Raw genomic sequence first — 18,775 nt, forward strand, 5'->3', positions numbered from 1 at the left:
GGGAAGTGCTTACTCAACACAACAGTGTTCTGCACTTGCCCGGACCTGGGACACGTCCCCAGTAGTACTGGTTTGTGTTTGTTTGCTATTTAAAAGTGATTTTTTTCCTCTTCAGCTGCCATCTAGTTGGTGGTGGAAGGGCGTTTATGGGAGCAGGAGCATCGTGGCTCTCCATAGTGGAGATTTTCCGACTTCTGTTGTGTATCAGTGCCATTCACTCAGAAGAATGACTGACCAAAGCTGTCTTCTTCACACTAACAAAAGCCTCGATAACGGAAGTTCCCAGGCCTTGATAAAACCGGGCGGTTCGTGTTGATCCGAGTCAGGTAGCAGATACCCACGACAGGTACGCTCCCCTCAGAGCTGTGCAGCAGCTCCTTTGAGTAAGTACAAAGAAAAATGTGGGGGTGTTCTGTCAACTCTACGGTAGCTGCCTCCCTGCTTGTTTTCACCTTCTGCTTGCCTTGGTACAAAACTGAGAGGAGAGGGGAAAGAGCCTGAACAGGACCTGTCATTTATTGTGTTCTGGGAGGGAAAAAAAAAATCCACCAAACCAAGATACGCGATTCCTGAATGAGCTCAGTTACAATACATCCTGGTTAGCAAAAAAAACCCCCCTAAAATTAGTGAGAATTGAATTGGGGCAAAAAATAAACTACACCTACAAAATCAAGTTACTGAACTCAAGGTTTCCTATTGGATTTGAATCGCTCACTTGAATTAATTCATCTTTCGAAGCCAAGACATGCCCTAGATATTTAGAGCTCCTTAATTGTGCGCTGATTACCTGCGTGTGCACGCGTAGTTGAGCAAGAGTTCATAAAATGACGAGTTACACGTTTGCTTATGTACCAGGAGTTTTTGCTGTAACACCTCTTGCTCACAGATGTATTTATAGAACCGAGCCAGTTGTTGGTGTATTTCCTGACTCTGCTGTTGCTATAGCCAGGGCTTATTTACATGTATATACATAAGCAAGGATAAAAAATGTCTATAGCACCTCGTCCCTAGTTTCTGTTCCATAAAACAGCAGACTTTACCGTGGCTGTTTGAAGGACGTAAGGGCCAACGTTAATATGTATCGCAGCGGTTGCCTGTAAGCAGGTAACACGAGTCTTTCCTAAAACCCTGACGGTGCTTTTTCAGCAATTCCTATTTATCAGGTAACTTTGGCTCTAATCCTGCTGCGCAGACGTGCTCGGAACGGGGACACGTTTGCGGATTAGGCTACGGGCAGGGTTGAGGGCTGGTGGGGTAGAGCACAGTGCAAGCAGCTGGGCTGGCTCGTTAAGGCGCAGCTTAGTCACTTCCTTTGGAAAGTATGGAGGATGCACCTACCTCCTGTGTGGGAGCCCCACCTGAGCCTCCTAAAGTCGGAGCAGAATGTCGAGGTGTTCTCTGCTTACCAGGAACGGACCTTCTCGCAGGCTGGGTTTGCCGGTCTGGTGTGGTACCGGTAGCCACAGCAGCGAATGTGGGCTTTGCGCTGTCCAAGAAGACCCGAGAAGGGGGTTAGACCCGCTGCAGGAGATGAAACCAGACCCAGCAAAGCCTGGGGCATGAAGAGTTCTCAGGGTGGTCCCATCTCGCGGCTGCTCCTGAACCTCCTCGCTGCAGCCACCTGGACGAGGGTGGAGACCCTCAGCCTGCTTTCACCACATCCCTGATGTGCTGGGAAACCAGGCTTGGGAGAAAATCACCATCGCTTCCTTGCTCTTCTGTGGATGTAACACCCTGGTGTCCTTCGTCACGAGCCTGGAGCTGTCCTTCATCGGCTGGAAAGAAGAATGTCCTTGCTTGTCTGACGAGGCGCTGTGGCTTGTCCCCCAGATTCCCCGGCTCGACAAGTCCTTACTCATCCGCTTGTTCAGAGCAGGGATTTCACGAGGCCCCCTCCGAGCCCCACGAGGACATTTCTCCGCTGGTGGTCCGGTGGAAACAGGAGAGCAAGAGCTGTAGGTGACGGCGGGGCTCCCGGAGGTGTGCCTGCCGCGGGGCCGGGTGCTCGGCTCCTCTAGCAGAGTCCAGAGGCACCTGTACAAGACCGAGGCGTGTCGGGAAGCCTGATGCCTCACCTCCGCCAATGTGGAGGCGGAGGGAGGAGGGCCCAAAGACATGTCCCTTCACGCTCGCAACAGCTGAAAACAGAGAAGGAAACTCGCTAGAGCCTTTTTTTACCAGCGCAGGAGGCCTCGCTGTCCCGCTCTCGCCCCAGAAGCCCTCCCGTACTGCAGTACTCTGGGGGGGTGGCAGTCCCGCACCCGCCGGGCGATGAACATCGCAAGGAGAAGAGGCTTTTACAGACAGGAGGTGAACAAAACCCTCTGGGAGCTGCCCAGGAGATACACGTCCCTCCACCCCGTGGGGTCCGGAGCCTACGGCTCGGTGTGGTGAGTGGGGTCCTGCCTGCACCGCGGGCAGCAGCGAGGGGCGAGTTGGGGGTGTTTAAAGTTTCACGCCGGGGGGGAAACGAGGAGGTGCCTGCCGGCACCCCTCCATTAGGAAAGGCCATTTGCATGTGTGATGAAGGCAGTTTGCCTCCTGCTCCGGCACGGGCAGCGGGTCGGAGACTTGGTCGCTTGAAGAGAGAGAGAGAGAGAGAGGTTTCCTCCTGTGGTCGCCCTGGGTGGGCCGAGAGGGGAAAGTTTCCCACCCGAGCTCGCCTTGGCGGGCATCCCTAGGCAGCGGCTGGAGGACCAGGTAGGCAGGGCTGCCAGGTGCAGTGAGGCAGCTTGGGGTGTCACCTCGATGTTGGGGGTGAGGTGGCTTTTGAGCTGCCTTGATGTTGAGCTTGCATTAAGGGAGGATTTCTGGCTGGCAGCAAAGGGGGGGGGAAAATACCTGGGTGTCTGAAAGCAGTTTGTAAATGGTAAGAGAGCTGGGTGCTGGAACAAAGCACCGACTCGTGGGGGAGAGGGGTGGCTGCAGCGTGTCCCGGCTGCTTAGTCCGAGGCAGCTGATGCTGGGCTGCCTGGGGAAAGGAGCTGGACAATATGACCCCCACCTTGATACGGCTTCCAGCTTGAAATCATAAAATAGATAGAAATGATTGTAAACCAGGATCAGTAACAGAGTGGGACTTCCTTCCTGGCTGATGATAATCCTCAGCCTACAAGAGAGCAGCACGAGCTGCTGTTAATTAATCAGTTGGGCAAAGGTGCCTGTAGCGAGAGCAAGCAGAAGTCAGATCTTGTTAGGTTTACGTTGGCGAACCAGAGGAGACGGGCGACTTTTTGAAAGGTTGACCATGAAGCAGCCCATTGATAGGATCTGAACAGAGCCCTTGTTTCATAACATACCGAGCTAAAAAAAAAAAAAAAAAAAAAGGTGTGTCCCCTTTTGTAGGTGTTGGGCAAAGTCTATCTGCCGGCTGTCGGCGCGGATCCAGGAGCCCTGGCTCCCAGGTTCTGTCCTTGTCCCCTGGCTGCCGATTTACAAAGAGGCACCCAGTGTTTCCTTTCCCCACTTCGCTGGCCAGCTGCATTTAAGCTTCTGAGATGCTTAAATGAGTCCTGCAAAATTAGGCAAGACTAAACTTTATATTTTTTTTTAATATATTTCTACAGTGTTTTCTGGTTTTTATCATAAAGGAAAGCAGGAAGACTAAAAGCAAATAAAGAAAGGACAAAAATGGGAAGAGGGAAATCCTTGCAAAGTTTCCTCGCCCACCAGAAAAAACCAAACAACAATAAGACAAATCTTTTACTGGTCCCTGTGAAAGTCTCGGCTGCTCTCAGAGGGAGGGATGGGTGTTAAAGCAGCCCCGGGCCCGGGGGCGGTGGCATCCCTCGGACAGTGCCCAGCAGGGAGGGTTTGGTGCCGATTCCTGTACAAAGCAGGGGTGGAAGCCTGTGGAGTTGGGATTTGCTGTCCTCTGCTGGGAATTGCTGGGAAGCTTTCCTATCGCAGTGTTACTCGGAGCTGCTGGCTTTTACACCTCCTTGAGCAGCTGAGAAACTAACTCGGGAAAAACAGCAAAGATGTCTTTCTTCCCTCATTAATTCTGCCAAAATCTGTAGTGATTTGGCTTCCAGCTGAATATAATTGAAGAAGAAGAGTCTTCTGACCCCTCCGATTCTGGTCTTGCCAATCTCAGCCAGCCGAGGCAGGGACACAGCTCAGCCTGCCCGGTGTCATCCCAAACTTCAGCTGTTCATTAAACCTGTGCTGGAAAGAACATGGTGGGCTCTCCCAGCTGTGTCAGCCGAATTAACTCTTAGCTGTGCCTCATGGCGAGGGTGAAAGTAATGCTGTCTGTGCTGGGCAGGCTGAAGCTCCATCACCCCAACTCTCCTGTGTTGAGTGGTGGGGTTAGGTGCTCTGTAGGCCAGCAGCTGGGAAGGCAGGTAAGAACATGCACCCTCAGATTAGGAAATCTGCCTTGAATTCTGCAGAAGCTGCTTGGCTATGTGGTCCGAGCTCCTTCCTCTTACTTCCCTGGCTCCTCAGAAAACTTTACCCTCTGCCGACACCTGCTGAAGTCCTGAAACTGAGACAACTCTTCACTGTCCTCCTAAGATACCCTATGGCATCTTCGGTGCTGAAGCTGCCTCGTGTAGCTGTTCCTGCGCTTCCTTTGCTTTTCCCAGCTGAATGCGTTGACAAAATCGCCGTCATACCGAAGCTCCCAAAGGATGTTTTTTGCTCTCGTCATGCACAACTTAGAGCAACTGGAAGGGACCTTCGTGGCCAAGAGCGGGAAGATTGCCCGATGGTATTGGGGAGGGTGATGAGAGCTGTTGATAGCCCAGACTGCCAGAGGACGCCACGACTGATCGCTTGTGGCTGACGCTCGGAGAAAGCTGTGCAAGAGACTTCCAAGACTTGCAGCAAGGAACTGATAACCCCTCCTCAGCATTGAACCGAAGGGAAAGCCACGCGGAGCGGGATATTCCCACCTCTCCTAATGTGATCAGCCCTAAACCCAGCAAAATGCACCATTGGATTGCGTTATTACAGAAGGCATTTCCCTGTTTATTTATGAAGTCTTGCCTCTGAGTGATGGCCCTGGAGGTCGCAGTAACATTGCTTTACAGTTTTATGGTACCTGCCCCTCCCTGTCTCGGGTCCTCCGAGAGCCTCGAGGAAGGAGCAGTGGCTGGAGCCTGGTAGTCAGGGACCGTGGTGGGGTGAATCACGCGTCCCTTTGGAGAAGGAAGCAGGGGAAGTGTGTCTGTGCGAGGCTGGAGGATGCAGGAAAAGTGCTAATGCCAGCGTTCACGTGGGCTCAGTTACCCTGTGCAGCTAGCAGCCGTGGGACTGAACGTGCTGATTTACAGCCCTTCCGCTTCCCCAGGAGATAAGGATTTACAAAGTAGAACTGCTCTGGAAACCCACAGCGTGATTTGGCAGGGGAAACTCTTTCTTCATCTGTTTGCCTCTTGGAGGGGTCAAGGAAGGGCTGAGGCACCAATGTGTAATGGGGTGCACTGAGACCCCCCCCTGGAAAACACCACTGAGAATCCCGAATTACAGCTATCTCTGCCTGAGGACCTCCCTCCCCGCTTCTTATCTGGTGAAACCTGGGGCCTGATCAAAGAGCCTCCAGAAGCAGAGAAAGTGTTGCGGGATCACCCTATCCCGCCACAAACGATAAACGTTACCAGAGGGAATAACATGTCACGTCTCCAGCGACGGCTGTTGTACCATGTTTTCATTAGCTTTATAAAAGACTCTCATTTTCAGCCAGACCTGCTTTTACACAGAAGCATACGTATAGCATCAAAGATCCTAAATGCAGGAGAATTCATTGAGCAGCCTGTATTTTCAGTGCGTGGCATCCGCTGTCTGCTCCAGAATACAGCGAAGGCGGCTGACGTACCTTAAAAGACAACAACCTCCAAGCAGATGGCAAAGCAGAAATTGCTTTATTCCCCCATCTCCATGCGTTAGGGAAGGAGAAGGCAGAGTTAGAACTAATCCTGACCTTTAGCCATTTGTGTTTCCCTCTTCTCACGGCTCTGTTAGCTCCAGCTTGTTTCTGCAGGTTAAGGGGGATAAAGACGAGCCACTAATACTTTGCTCGGTATCCCACCTAGTCCTCCAAAGAGCACGGGCTGTGGTCTGCTGCCCAAAGTCATACAGGGTAACATCTGTGTGTGCAGAGCTCCACTGGGTTTCTCAAGGGGCCTTTGCTGCTGTTCTGCGAGCTCCAGAATTAGCTCTTCTCTAGGAGAAGACCTTTGGTATTGGCAGTATGTTTTAACAAATTTTTCAATGTCAGAACTGGGTTTTATTTGTCTGCCGCAGTTCAGCCATAGACAAGAAGACAGGGGAGAAAGTGGCTATCAAGAAGCTCTGCCGCCCGTTCCAGTCGGAGATCTTTGCCAAGAGAGCGTACAGAGAGCTCATGCTGTTGAAGCACATGCAACATGAGAACGTAAGTACTCATTTCTCTCCATTCCTGATGAAAGAAGAGGGTTTTCTTGCCATCTGGGAGCAAGTCCTTTCTGGTGGCATCACCTCTATTTTAATTGAGAGGTCCTGACATTTGACACATGCAGGCAGTCTTGGGGTTTAACTGCTGCCTGTCTGCTGTGCCCAGTTGGCACCAGGCTGAAGCAGATGTGTAATGGGTGCTCCCGTGTATTAGTAAGAGGAAAAGCAGCTGCGCAGCATAGCGAGGAGTCCTCGGATTCCTCAGATGGAGTTCTCTGTGCTCACCCATGTACGTGTGCCGTTGGAGAGCTGCTACCCGAGTCCCACGTGCACAGCAAATGCTTTCCAGGTTTAAAGGTGGACTTCTCTTCTCCATCAGGTCATTGGGCTGCTTGATGTCTTCACCTCCGCTGCCTCCTACCAGGGATTCCAGGACTTGTAAGTTCGGAGTTTGCGTTCCCTCTGTCTAGACTCTGCCATTGCCCAAGACGCCTGGGACTTAGCAGCAGGGTAATGGATGAGGTTGAGGTGCAGCCCAACAGACTGAGTTGAAAAGGGGCCAGACTAAAGCCAGACATCCCCAAATAACAAGGAGAATCAAAAGCACAAGTCAGTTCCCGTGGCTAAAACACCCAGAATACATAAACAGTTCCCATGCCATGCTCACAGTACATAAGGACCAACGTATGTAACGAAGAGGCATTACATTCCATGGTGTCACATGTAGCATGACTTGCTAACGCACTGCCTGTGTGACTGCTGAGCTAAGAGGCTGCACTTGGAATGGGAAGAGTATTCTTCATCAGGCCCTGGGGTAATTAAACTGGGAATTTTAAAAATCTGGCTTTCTTTTCATCTCGATTCTGACTGTTGTGGGGTTTTTTTTGTTGGGTTTTTTTGTTTGTTTTTGGCATTTCTGTCAGTGTTGATGGTCAGGTTGAATGAGTCGTTTTCCCTTCCCCACCCTTAGGCACGAGCAGCGTACGCCTGGGTTTGGGTTTCTGGCTGATGGCTGGGTATTTAGCAGCCTGCAGGAAAAGTGTGTGAAGGTTCTCAGAGCAGTTTCTGCTGGAAGACCGTCAACTAATTAGCAGTCTCAGCAGGCAGGCCAATGACTGAAGGAAGCTAGATGTTGTCTTCCGAGGCAGGGCTGGAGAACATAACAAAGATAAATTTGGGAGCCAATGCAGCGGTTTTGCAAGACTCTTTAAAGCTGTGCAAGATGTTTCAGCTTCCAGGTGGTGTAAAGCCGTCCAGAATTGAGTATCACTTGAGGTCTAAAGTAAACTAATTCAGGATTGGTAAAGTTTGGAAGATCCTTGTTCTTACTTGACGTCAGATATCTGATTTGAGGGGAGGAGAAAGGGCAATTTTCAGAGCAAGTCAAAATCCCAGCATCACTGCAGCCTATGCTAGTTAGCCAGGAACAGCGTCACAATAACTTGTTTCAGTTACAGTAAGTTACAAAGCCATAGGAAAAAAACAAGTGAGAACAAGGCTAGCCTGGTTCCCTATGTTTTTCTTCTAGACTCAGGGCCTTGTCTTACTGCCTTTTAGCTACCTGGTGATGCCATACATGCGGACAGATTTACAAAAGATCATGGGACATGAATTCAGTGATGAAAAGATCCAGTACCTGGTCTACCAAATGCTGAAAGGGCTGAAGGTAGGTGGGTCTGGAGGAGTTTAGTATCTCCCCATGTCTCCTCTACACGTCACCTCTGGGTTGACCATAACAAAACCCCCTTCCAACACTGTAAGGGAAGATTTGGGGGTTTATGGCATCCCCTGAGAACAGATACTTGCTGTTGAACTACTCTTGTTCCAGCACACATCAATCCAAATGACTGCTCATTCACATCAATCGGGTATTGAAGCAATCAGCAGTCATAGACCTTGCGATGGTTTTTCTGTGGCAGCGGTTGTGTCACTCTTTGACTTGCCCCAACCCTTAGCAAAACTCTGTGTAGAAAGGAAGAGGCTGGTAGCAAAGGGAGCTTCTGCTGAAATCCTAACAGAGGCTCTTGCGGGAGAAGAGAGAGGGAATTATTTTCTCTTCAGTAGAATAAGGAAGGAATATGCTGCTTTAACTGGCTTTGAGAGAGCGGAAGGCAATCACTGCAAACCCTGAGATGTAGAGGCAATGTCTTAATGCTGCCCTCAAATCCTTCACCTGGAGTCAGAGCAGTGGCTTACAGGCATTAATGAGTTCACCTTAATAACACCTTCCCCCAGATCACTGTTATCTTGAGTTTAAATAAGGAGGGGAAGAACACACAGAAGGTTTAACCGGTGTGATAAAAGCCACGTAGTCAGTTTTTGCAACTGATTTCCAATTTTGTGTTTTAATTATGAGATTTTTTTTTTTCACATAGCTTAACACCCAAACCAACAAAGTTTTCATGTTGTCTACTGACCATGTTCCTACCTGTAATCCTTTGATAGTTTGAAGCTATTAGTTTATTCGCTGTAAGGAACTATTGCTCTCTACCTCCTCTTCTGCTCTATGCCTTTTCTTTAGACTGGCAATATAATTGCAAATACTGTCAGAAATTCAGTGTGGAGATTTCTTTTCAAAGTGCTGCCCTGGGGCCGGGGGCCTGCAGCAGGCTGCAGAGTTGTGTTGTCAGCAAGGTCTTGTTTGTAGCTCTTGTTTCTCTGCTGGAGAACAGAAAGTCTTGTCTGCTGGTGATCACGTGGCTTCTCTTTTTCTTGCAGTATATTCATTCAGCCGGCATCATCCACAGGGTAAGTTCATGTGCGCTGTTACTCTGATTTTTGTCTGTTTAGGAGAAACACAGCTTGATCGTAAAGTTAATAAATTCCTAACCATCGTTTCACTAATAGCCTTGTCTGCTCGAAGGTCCCTCTAGCGTCCTCCCTCCTTTCCCTCCTACACCCTGTATGTGTTTAGATTTGCTCATTTGTGCAGCATTTTGAGGAAATGCTGTATTTTTCTGATGAGCTGTGAAGCATTTTATGATGCTTTTTGAACTAAAACTGTTTCAGAAAAAAAAAATAGTAATCTAAAGCCGTACAGTATAGCAGGCATGGTGTCTTTGCTGGATCCATACTGGACTCGGGATGTTATGGGATCCCATCAAAGGCAAGCAGAGGTTTGGCTGAGGCTCACGTTGATGCGTTGCAAATCAAAACATCCTTATTAATTATTCTGCTCTTGTCTGTTGTAGGACCTGAAGCCAGGCAACCTGGCTGTGAACGAAGACTGTCAGCTAAAGGTAGGTGGAAAAGCACCCCTTTGTAGCACGTAGCATATCAGATCGTGGAGGAACTGCTCTGCCAGCAGGAATTCGGCACAGTCATGTTTCCTCTTGCCTTCCGAGACTCAATTCAAGGCGTTTCATTACTTGGCAGTTGCAGGCAGTGGGAAATACTCACCTGCTGATGTAACTTGCTGAATCAGGGCCCAAGACTTGGAATGAACATCCTGTCCCCGAAATTCCTGCAGCATGGCAGTTCGTAACGACTTCCTAAACAAATTCAATGCTGCTGAGCAATAGTTGCGTTGGGTGAGCGATCCCTGAAGGATAACTGGATTCAACCCCAGTTACCCTTTGGTTCTCATCAGCGTGATGGTTGTGATTCCAGACAAAGTTATTTTCAGTATTGCTCTGAAGGGTTTGCTTGCAGCTTGCTGGTGTGGTGCTCTAGCTTGCATTCGCTGGAATGTATATTACAGGGAATGGCTTCCTTGCCTGCAAAGGTTGGGTCAAGCTATGCTCACCTCCAGTATTGAGGGAGAGGCCATCCCCTGTCAGCTGCAAGGTGTTTTTATAGGAAAGGGTGAGTCGTGGTGGCCTGGGAGCATGCCTTTGCCGCCAGGTTATAGAACAAAGCAATTAAATAAAGCTCATCGAGTTGAAACTTAAGCTTCAAGAAAGGAAATGACCTTCCAGGTAGCACACAGCACTGAGCCTTTTGGCAGGGTCTTCACACAACAACTGGTTTTGCAGCCGGCTTGCAATTTACAGTGGAATTAAGACAAACCTGTTAGTTCTTTGAACCGTCCTGTGGGTGGCTGTGGTGTAGTTGGAGCTTTGTTATTATCTGATTGGATCTGCTTCGTTTCCTCTTAGAAGTAGATTCTTACTTGCCCATAGGATTTCTCTTCTTTCCTGCCCTTCCTTCTCTCTTCCTTTGGTGAACTGCAGATCTTGGATTTTGGCTTGGCCAGACACGCTGATGCTGAAATGACCGGCTACGTGGTTACGCGCTGGTACAGAGCCCCAGAAGTCATTCTGAACTGGATGCATTACAACCAGACAGGTGAGCTGCCTTGCTTCAGTGGTGTGACTGTCCGGTGACAAGCCCGGGGATCCCGCTGTCACGCCTGGGTCAAATCTCACGTAATCCTCCAGATGTTTTTCTTCTTTATCATCAGTGTCCCCTGGAGCAGAGCGAGTCCCAGAGCTGTTGCACAACTCCCAAAGCTAGTGCCTGCGGGAAATTATGAAAGCAGAGACTTTAGCAGCATAGAAACAACAGGGGAGGGTGGAAAATGGGAATGAAATTTGAATCAGTGCCTGCTGCAAGCAACAAAGCAAGCAACAGCCCCAGCAATCATTGCTTCCTTTTTACTGTCCTTTTTTTTTTTAATTTTCTTTTTCTCCTTTTTGTCTTTGAACAGTGGATATCTGGTCTATTGGCTGCATCATGGCAGAAATGCTGACTGGGAAAACACTGTTTAAAGGAAAAGACTGTATCCTTTCAAGCTGAACCTTTTCCCTGGGAGGGGTAAATAATTCTTGGCATGTGTGAAAGGGCTTTTATGAATGAGGCTACTGAGAGAAATAGGTGTCAGTCTGGTTTACCAGGAGGTAATTGCAGAGACCAGTGGGTCTTTTTGGTGAGAAAAAAAGAGAGAAGATCGGATGGGGCCAAGCCACCCTTAGAAATACACCTCTGTGCTGGCCGCGTGCGTTCTACATCAGCAGTCTAACTTTGCGTGGCCACAGCTCCATCCCCAAACCTAGGGGCACGTGCCCTGGCAGAGTTGTGCCAGCAAAATTATCCATTGATGAAAACGGCATCCCGGGAAGAGAGCCTTGGAGCTCTCCTTGCCAGTCTAATGAGTCTCTACTTGTGTGGCTCTGTTGGGTTTGTATCATAACCTACTCGTAGCTCCCACGGGTCCTTGGGCTCTTCTGCACCCAGCCCGCAGGCTGAGCTGTTGGGTGGTGTCCAGGGCTCGCTCCTAGACGGGTGATCTTTAACGCAGCCTGCCAGACCTAGATCAACTGACTCAGATCCTGAAAGTAACGGGGCATCCAGGAGAAGACTTCGTGGAGAAGCTGGAGGACAAAGCGGTAAGGAGGTTCACTGTGGATTCAGGTCATGGTGGGGAGAGGTTAACTCGGCTGTGTCTTTGAGATGGGAGAGGTGCTGCTTCTACAGCAGCAGAGAAGAGGAGCGACAGCAGTCTTCCCCCTGGGCAAGGAAGATCTGTTCTCCAGTTTGGCCCTTAAAGCAGGAATATTTCTGTATCTCAACTGATAGAAACAGTTCCTTGCCAACTGGTCACTGAAATGTGACATTTGCTGCTCTCTTCATTTGCCTTTGCTCATCTGAGCCATGAGACTCGAGAGCTGTATTTCCCAGCCCCCAGGCACTTGTGCACGTGCAGTAAATGTCTGTGCTTTCCTTTCTCTTTCAGGCTAAGAGTTATATCAAGTCGCTTCCTAAAATCCCCAAGAAGGATTTGTCTGTGCTTTTCCCCAAAGCCAATCCACAGGGTAAGTAATCCTCCAGCACTTCTCACGAGTTCACAGCTGGAAAGGAGGCAGGCTGACCGCCACAGCTGCGATTTTTCTTTCTCCTCTTTCTCATAACTTCTTGCTACTTCCTCCCTTGCAGGTTGTGCCCCTGCCCCTCCCCAGGGCAAATATGTATGAATTAAAAGCAAAAATGTTCTTTATTGGCATTAGAATGGCAATGTTCTGCTGTTCTCGGCCATTTACTTGATATTTCTATTTTTTTATTTAATTTTCAAATTACATGGCCTGTAACATACAACCTTTAAGGAAGAGAGAAACTTCTGACTCTTGTATCAACAAGCCAGAAGAGAGCAGGTGCTGGATATAACAGGATGTCTAGGTTGTGGGATGCAAATTACAGGATTAGGACATTTGCATCTATCAGTGGCACTTGGTATGACAGCTGGGATGAATTTTGGCTGATATTGGCTTCCTGAGGTTGTTGCTTGTAACCAAGCAGGTGATATTATGATCAGTAGTGTTTAGATAAACAAACCAGCTCTTCTTTTTTCATTATTATTTCCCAGCCCCACATCTAAGGTAACATAGGTTTTGATAAAGTGCTAAGAGAGCCCCAGAGTCCACTCCAGTAATTTTATTTTTACTTTTTTTTGAGTACAGCTTAGATCATAGCTGTTTGTTGAACACCTGGATCTATCAATACTTAACGGCAGCTGAAATGTGCAATTTTCAGGGTAAAAACCTGATCTCTTACAGGAGCTCTTTTCCCAAGTAGATTAGAGGTGAGAGCGAGCAAAACTCTCTTCTAAAAGCTGAAAGAAAGCATTAAGCTGTTAAAACCAAGAGGGAGCGAGGCTGACAGACTCGTCAGTATCTGAGTTTCCTGCCTTCCTGTTTACCAGGGATGTATAGATTTCTATATAGATTACTCATGCTAAGACTACTTTGAGTTGCGGGGGTCAGAGTGAGAGCAAATGATTAAAACTGAAAAATATCTTGAAGTTACTGGCTCACTGTTTAAGTTCTTGCAGCCCCCTCCATGCAGCAAGGCTTATTTAAGACTAATTTGTTATTTCTGCACAATTTACACCTCCACTTCTGTTAGCAAGAGCTCCCTGAGGCTGCTGGCGGGCAGGTTTTTCATCCCCACTGACAGGAGCTCCAAGCTACCTTGGCCAGGTTGAGGAATCTCTTTCATTTTCAGGTTTGGAGATGTAGTACTGGAAACACTAGGCCCATGACTTGCAGGGTTCATGCACAGGACGCCTCTTCTCCATTGCACCTTGCTTAGCCCTGTCCCTGTCTTCTCCTACAGCAGTGGACCTGCTTGACAAGATGTTGCAGCTGGATGTGGAAAAGCGCCTTACAGCGACGGAGGCGTTGGCTCACCCCTATTTTGAGCAGTTCCGAGACATCGAGGAGGAGACGGAAGCACAACAGTCCTATGATGATTCTCTGGAACATGAAAAGCTTTCGATAGATGAATGGAGAAGTAAGAAGTTTATCTTCTTTGAAGTCCCTGTCTAGCACGGGACTTTCCTGCCTCTCTCTCTTTCCTGTGCACATGCTGAGTAAGGCTGCGATTGCCTGCTGGTGCCTCGATGATCGTGCACATCTCCCTTTCCTTGCTCTTGCTTTTTTGCATTCAGCAAAGATCCCTCCGTCTCTTCAGGCAGACTCTTTTTTTTTTGCCTCTCTGCTTTCTGTCTCCTCCTCCCGGCTTGTACCTGCCGTATCCTCTCTGCTGAATACCTCCTCTCTGCACGTATAACAGTCAAACTTCCATTTCTGTCCTCTAAAATCGCACATGCTAGTGATATTCACGATTATTTTGTTCTGTTTTTCAAGAGCATATTTACAAGGAGATCTTGTCCTTCAGTCCCATTGCACGGAAGGACTCAAAGAAACGAAGTGGGATGTCATTATAGTGACCAGTGCGGCCGTGGCTGGGATTCACTTCTCCTGGATGACGGATCGGATTTACTCCACGCTGCCTTGCTGGTGGCCATCGTTTGGCCTGTGGGACTTCGCTGTGTGCAAACACAAAGACGACACCATGCTGTGGGCATTGGACCTTGTTCTACTAAAGGGGGAAGCACCCCAAACAGTTTTCAACACAAAAGATAAATATATTTGCATTGAAACTTTTAAGTGGGAGAATTTTATCTGGTGTTTGGGGGTTTTTTTGGTTTGGTTTTGGTTTGGTTTTTTTTCTTTTCATATTTGTCAACTTGAGAGAGCAGGGGTTTCATTGCTCCCTTCTCATTAGCCTTTCCAAGCACAGGTTTTAGTACTTTAATTACGGATAAGCTAAAGAAAAGAGTAAAATTGTCTGGGAAGTGAGTCCCAAGCAAAATAATCAGAAATAGTGAAATTCAGCGTAACAAGACTTTATCCAATCTAGCTCTGAGTGTGTCGCCTTTCCTGAGTGGTCAAACAGCACCCAGCACAGTGAGGTTGCTGGGACGGTGTCGGCTCCAGGACACAACGGGAATCCAGTCGATCATGGGATTGTGTTCAGAGCAGCTCCAAACTCTTGCTATACACATAACTCCCTGCTAGGGTGTTTCCCCCTCCAGACAGCCGCTGCCTCTTTTTTTTTTTTTTTTTTTTTTTTTTTTTTTTTTCCCTTCCTCTGCTTATTTCATTCCCTGGGTTTTGACCAGTGCTGTCGTCTCCTCACGGCTAGCTGCAAACATATCCTGGGAATTCAAGGCCACTTTCCCACATTGATAGACGGTGTATCCCAAGGAGCTGGGTTATCATCAAACAGTCCTGCTGCCCCTTCTTTCTGCTCAGCCTGGTTTCCCCAACCGTTCTCTCTTCGCCACGCTTATCTCTCGCTGGGCACGCTCTCCCTGGAGTCGCCCTGCCTGCTCCAGGCTGCCTTTATCTGTCAGCAGGGCTGGTGCTTCCTTACACAGCCCAGCGATGTGACCCCTTATATCCTCATTCCTTCTGCTCTGTGGGATCAGTTAAACCAGGGATCCTCTGCTTCAGTTCTCTTTTAAGGGCTGCTCGTTCCTCAGTATGAAGAGACATTTAAACCGATCGTTTGGAAAATAGTCAATTGTCGGTCCTAAGGCTCAGCTCTCAAAGTAACTAACAAAAAGTTCATCTATTGGGGGGGGGCATAAAAATGTTGCGCGAACAATCTAGCATTAGCAGAAAGAGGAACACAGTTCAACTGTGTTGAATTCAACTCAGTGAGCACAGAAGATAATTTTGGATATCTTACTTTCTTGGTATCAGATTAGCTCCTTCAGTCAGCATAATTATAAATTGCATCTAAGATAATCTTATTAAATAGAATATCTCACAAAAATCACTATAGGCTAGAAAACATCCTTGTGAATAAGAGCTTCACAGATTGCCTTTACTGCACTTTGAGTGAGGTTTTGCGGTTCTTATTTGTCTATGCAAATTTTAATTCATTCACTTGTTTAGTGAGTAATTCTTGGTAGCTACAAGAAATTGAGATGCTCAGAGTCCCTGTGCGTGACAGGGGTGGGACGCTCAGTGCTGCTGGCACTCAGCTGGGGAGAGCGCATGGCCCCGGCCAGCTGCACCCAGCCCTGCTCCAAGACACTGTTTCTTTAGTAGATATAGAGTTTTATATGAGACGAAAAACAACACGATAATCTTTTTTTTTTGCTCCTGGATGTGGACAAGAAAAAACGTAGGATGATGTGAGAAAATCCAGAGAACTCACCTGGATTTAATTGCTTTGGAAAGGTGTTCAGATAGCATCGTGATAAGAAGAGTACAACCCATAAACAGAGGGAGGTTGTTTTATGAACCCAGACCAACCAGCCAGTCATCTGGATCCTCCCTCCAGGCAAAGCTGGTTCCATCTTTCGGTTCTACAGTATGCTAAGTCATTCAAATTTAAAAGTATGTTTTGATATTTAAAGTAATTTGATGTACTGGAGATATACTGATTGTTGTCTGAAGCCTGGCATTTTTGATGCGTATGCGTCAGTGTGTCCCAAGCCACCACTCAAGTACATGGCTGTTTGCTAGAAATGTTATTACCATTAGAACAGAGATGAAAAATAATTACAAGAACAAAATAAGCGAATGGAATCTGAAAGTGACTGTGGTGTTATTAAAGCTGCGCCTGCAGGTTCTTACCTTGGTGAGTTTGGGTCTCATATGAGCATCTAAATACTCGTGCTTAGAGTAAACCAAGTGTAACTTATCCCCAGGGTGGGATACTTCAGGATATCGAATGTGGAAGAGCAGGGCTTTGGGGAGTAAGGGGGCTCCGAGGTAGTTTCAAAGTCTGATACTTTGGTTATGTAAATTCCTGGTGCTCTTTCTAATTCATCTTGATGATCTTGTAGACAATACCTCTCATTAGTCCTTTTGAAATACATCCCTTGTGCGCTTGTGTGGCTTATTCTAAAGCAACGTAACTGCTAGGACCGCTGGTATCTGAGGTCACGTCCAGGAGACTGGACAGTATTTTTTGAGAATTTTTCCCTTCCTCCTCTGTGCTTGGAAGTTCTCATTGTCCATATGCTAAACAGTTAATTGCTAGAGTACAATGGGGTCTTTGGGGGCTATTTATCCCCTCTCGGCAGTGCTACAGAATAGAATTTTTTTTTTTTTCTTCTGACAGGCCTTTATTTATTCCTGCTCAAAATATGAATAAGTATGCTTCACTCCCACAAAAAAAAATCTTTAAATGTGTATCAGGATGTCACATATTCCCTTAAACACTGCTCTGGTTAATTATCACAGTCCTGGAAATGCTAATTGCTAACCCGAAATTTATAGAGAAACTTACAAAAAAAGACCTCATTTTCTGCTGGTCATATGCTGAGCAGAATACAAGTGCACAGCCATCTATAAAAAATGATTCTCTAATCAGACATCTACCTGCAGCGTTGCTGATGGATGGAAATTGTTAGTTTTCTTGAATGGACTCAGATAAACCTCTGGATAGGTTACATGTCCCTATATATTAATGTTAGTGCAGAGAAAAGCCTGAACAGTAACGGAGCTATGATTCACTTGGGTTCAATACCTTCTGTGGTCTGACAGAGTCTGAACAGGAGCACAGACTTACGCAATCAGTGCCTTTTGCACAGGGGTGTTCTGGGAAGCTATCAAGTGTAAGGCTCACCAGCAGTAACAGAGGTTTGTCAGATGTAAAACGATGTAAAAAGTATGTATGTGAATATAGATCTGTTTCAGACCTACAGTTTCTCCCTACAATTACAGGTGCTTGGTTGCCAAAGAGCTGTCCAGCTCTGAAGATCTCTTGCCAATGTATTCTGCCTGCAGTTGACAGCAAAAACTACAAATATCTCTAAATTACTGCAATCGCATCCCAAATCCTTTCCTGTACACTAGTGGCAATGCACTGACCCACCCTGCAATCCACAGGTGTGACTGTGGCTCACGCAAGCGTATCTGAACTAGCTTTAAGCTACTGAGCTCGGTATTAAATAGCACAGTCTGTGAAGCAGCAAGGAGCTCAGCACAAGTTAGCCTGAATATTTACTCAGGATCTTCAGAAATTTTTTCAGCCTGTGCTGACTCTGGTGTACCTGCAGATCCACGGCTTACTGATATAGTCACTAGATAGTTCAACGCTAGGCAGGTGCGACTGTTAGTTGTGATAACACCTTTGGACTGCAGCATAAATATCTCTTTTTAGTTGGCATCTTCTTCCTTATTACGGTTGGTCAGGTTCAGCTGGTCATTCCAAAGTCCATCCCAAGGGACATGTGCCAAGAGACAAATGTCTCCTCTGTGCGAGAGCTCGGAGCACACCGTCCCCAGGGCTATAGAAAAGTATTTGTGGAGAAGGTATATGAACTCAGTAATGCATGCAGTATTTCTCAACTCTCCACCCCTTCTGTGGCTGCTGAGTCATTTTGGTTTGGTTTAGCCAGGATGTACGCCTTCAGTACTCTCTAATTTTCTTCTTTGCCTTAAGTGATATCTGGTTTTGCTGTACAGCCCTCAGATAAGGGAAAACTGCAACATTACCAGAATTTTCTGAGCTCTCATCTCCACTGGGAGCTGGACAAGGTGATGTCGTGTTTCTTGGATGTCTCTCTGTTGCACCTCGTGCCGTGTAGTACTCGAGATAATCCTCCAGTGACTGTAGCTTTTTGATATGACGGTGTTGATGTTATCCTGCTGTAGCTGCACAGATGCTCTGCGCTGATGAGATGCGGTTTCTCTTGGCTTATATCTCTCTGGGCCATGTACAAGCCCTTTGCCTCACTCCGCTCTTAGGTAGGGACAGTGAGCACAGAACCGTTGTGATGTTCCCTCAATTCCCTTGAAATTCAATGTGTTTGTTACAAAGCGCTCCAAAGAGCTGGGCTGGAGGACATGCAGTGGTGTCCTGCTGACTCTGTCTTGAAGAACCCCAGCTTGATAAGAGTAAGGGACCATCCTGTCTTCTTCCTAAGTGTGAGACAACCTGCATTTTCCTTGAACAGCGGAAGGGAGAAGTTCCAGCTGCATCGGTCAAACAGCAGTTGAAATATTGTCCTTTTGAGCCTGGCATCTGACTTGGCTGCCATGTCCACTGCGTAATCCTTAACAGAGGTCAGAGAGGAGCTCTCTGCAGCTGCCATAACCATCTCGGAGAGCTGCAGACGTTTAGAGCTGCCTATGCCCTGGTAAAATGAGGCTTG

The 18,775-nt window shown here is 47.5% G+C and overlaps 1 protein-coding gene across 2 annotated transcripts; it reads left to right on the forward strand.

Moving 5' to 3' along the window:
- Nucleotides 1-1,596: 1,596 nt before the first annotated feature.
- On the forward strand, nucleotides 1,597-16,780 carry MAPK13 (mitogen-activated protein kinase 13). 2 transcript variants are annotated; one of them, XM_075521541.1, is made up of 12 exons: nucleotides 1,597-2,390; nucleotides 6,250-6,379; nucleotides 6,758-6,816; nucleotides 7,936-8,044; nucleotides 9,097-9,126; nucleotides 9,570-9,617; nucleotides 10,551-10,665; nucleotides 11,027-11,098; nucleotides 11,626-11,705; nucleotides 12,053-12,131; nucleotides 13,429-13,605; nucleotides 13,962-16,780. In XM_075521541.1, the coding sequence occupies exons 1-12, from the start codon at nucleotides 2,272-2,274 to the stop codon at nucleotides 14,039-14,041; spliced, it is 1,098 nt and encodes a 365-aa protein (XP_075377656.1). In that variant the 5' UTR covers nucleotides 1,597-2,271; the 3' UTR covers nucleotides 14,042-16,780. The 2 variants fall into 2 exon arrangements, with proteins under 2 accessions (XP_075377656.1, XP_075377657.1); XM_075521542.1 differs by having other exon boundaries at nucleotides 13,432-13,605.
- The last annotated feature ends 1,995 nt before the right edge of the window (nucleotides 16,781-18,775 follow it).

The sequence above is a fragment of the Mycteria americana genome, chromosome 20 (assembly GCF_035582795.1).
Source record: "Mycteria americana isolate JAX WOST 10 ecotype Jacksonville Zoo and Gardens chromosome 20, USCA_MyAme_1.0, whole genome shotgun sequence".
NCBI lineage: Eukaryota > Metazoa > Chordata > Aves > Ciconiiformes > Ciconiidae > Mycteria > Mycteria americana.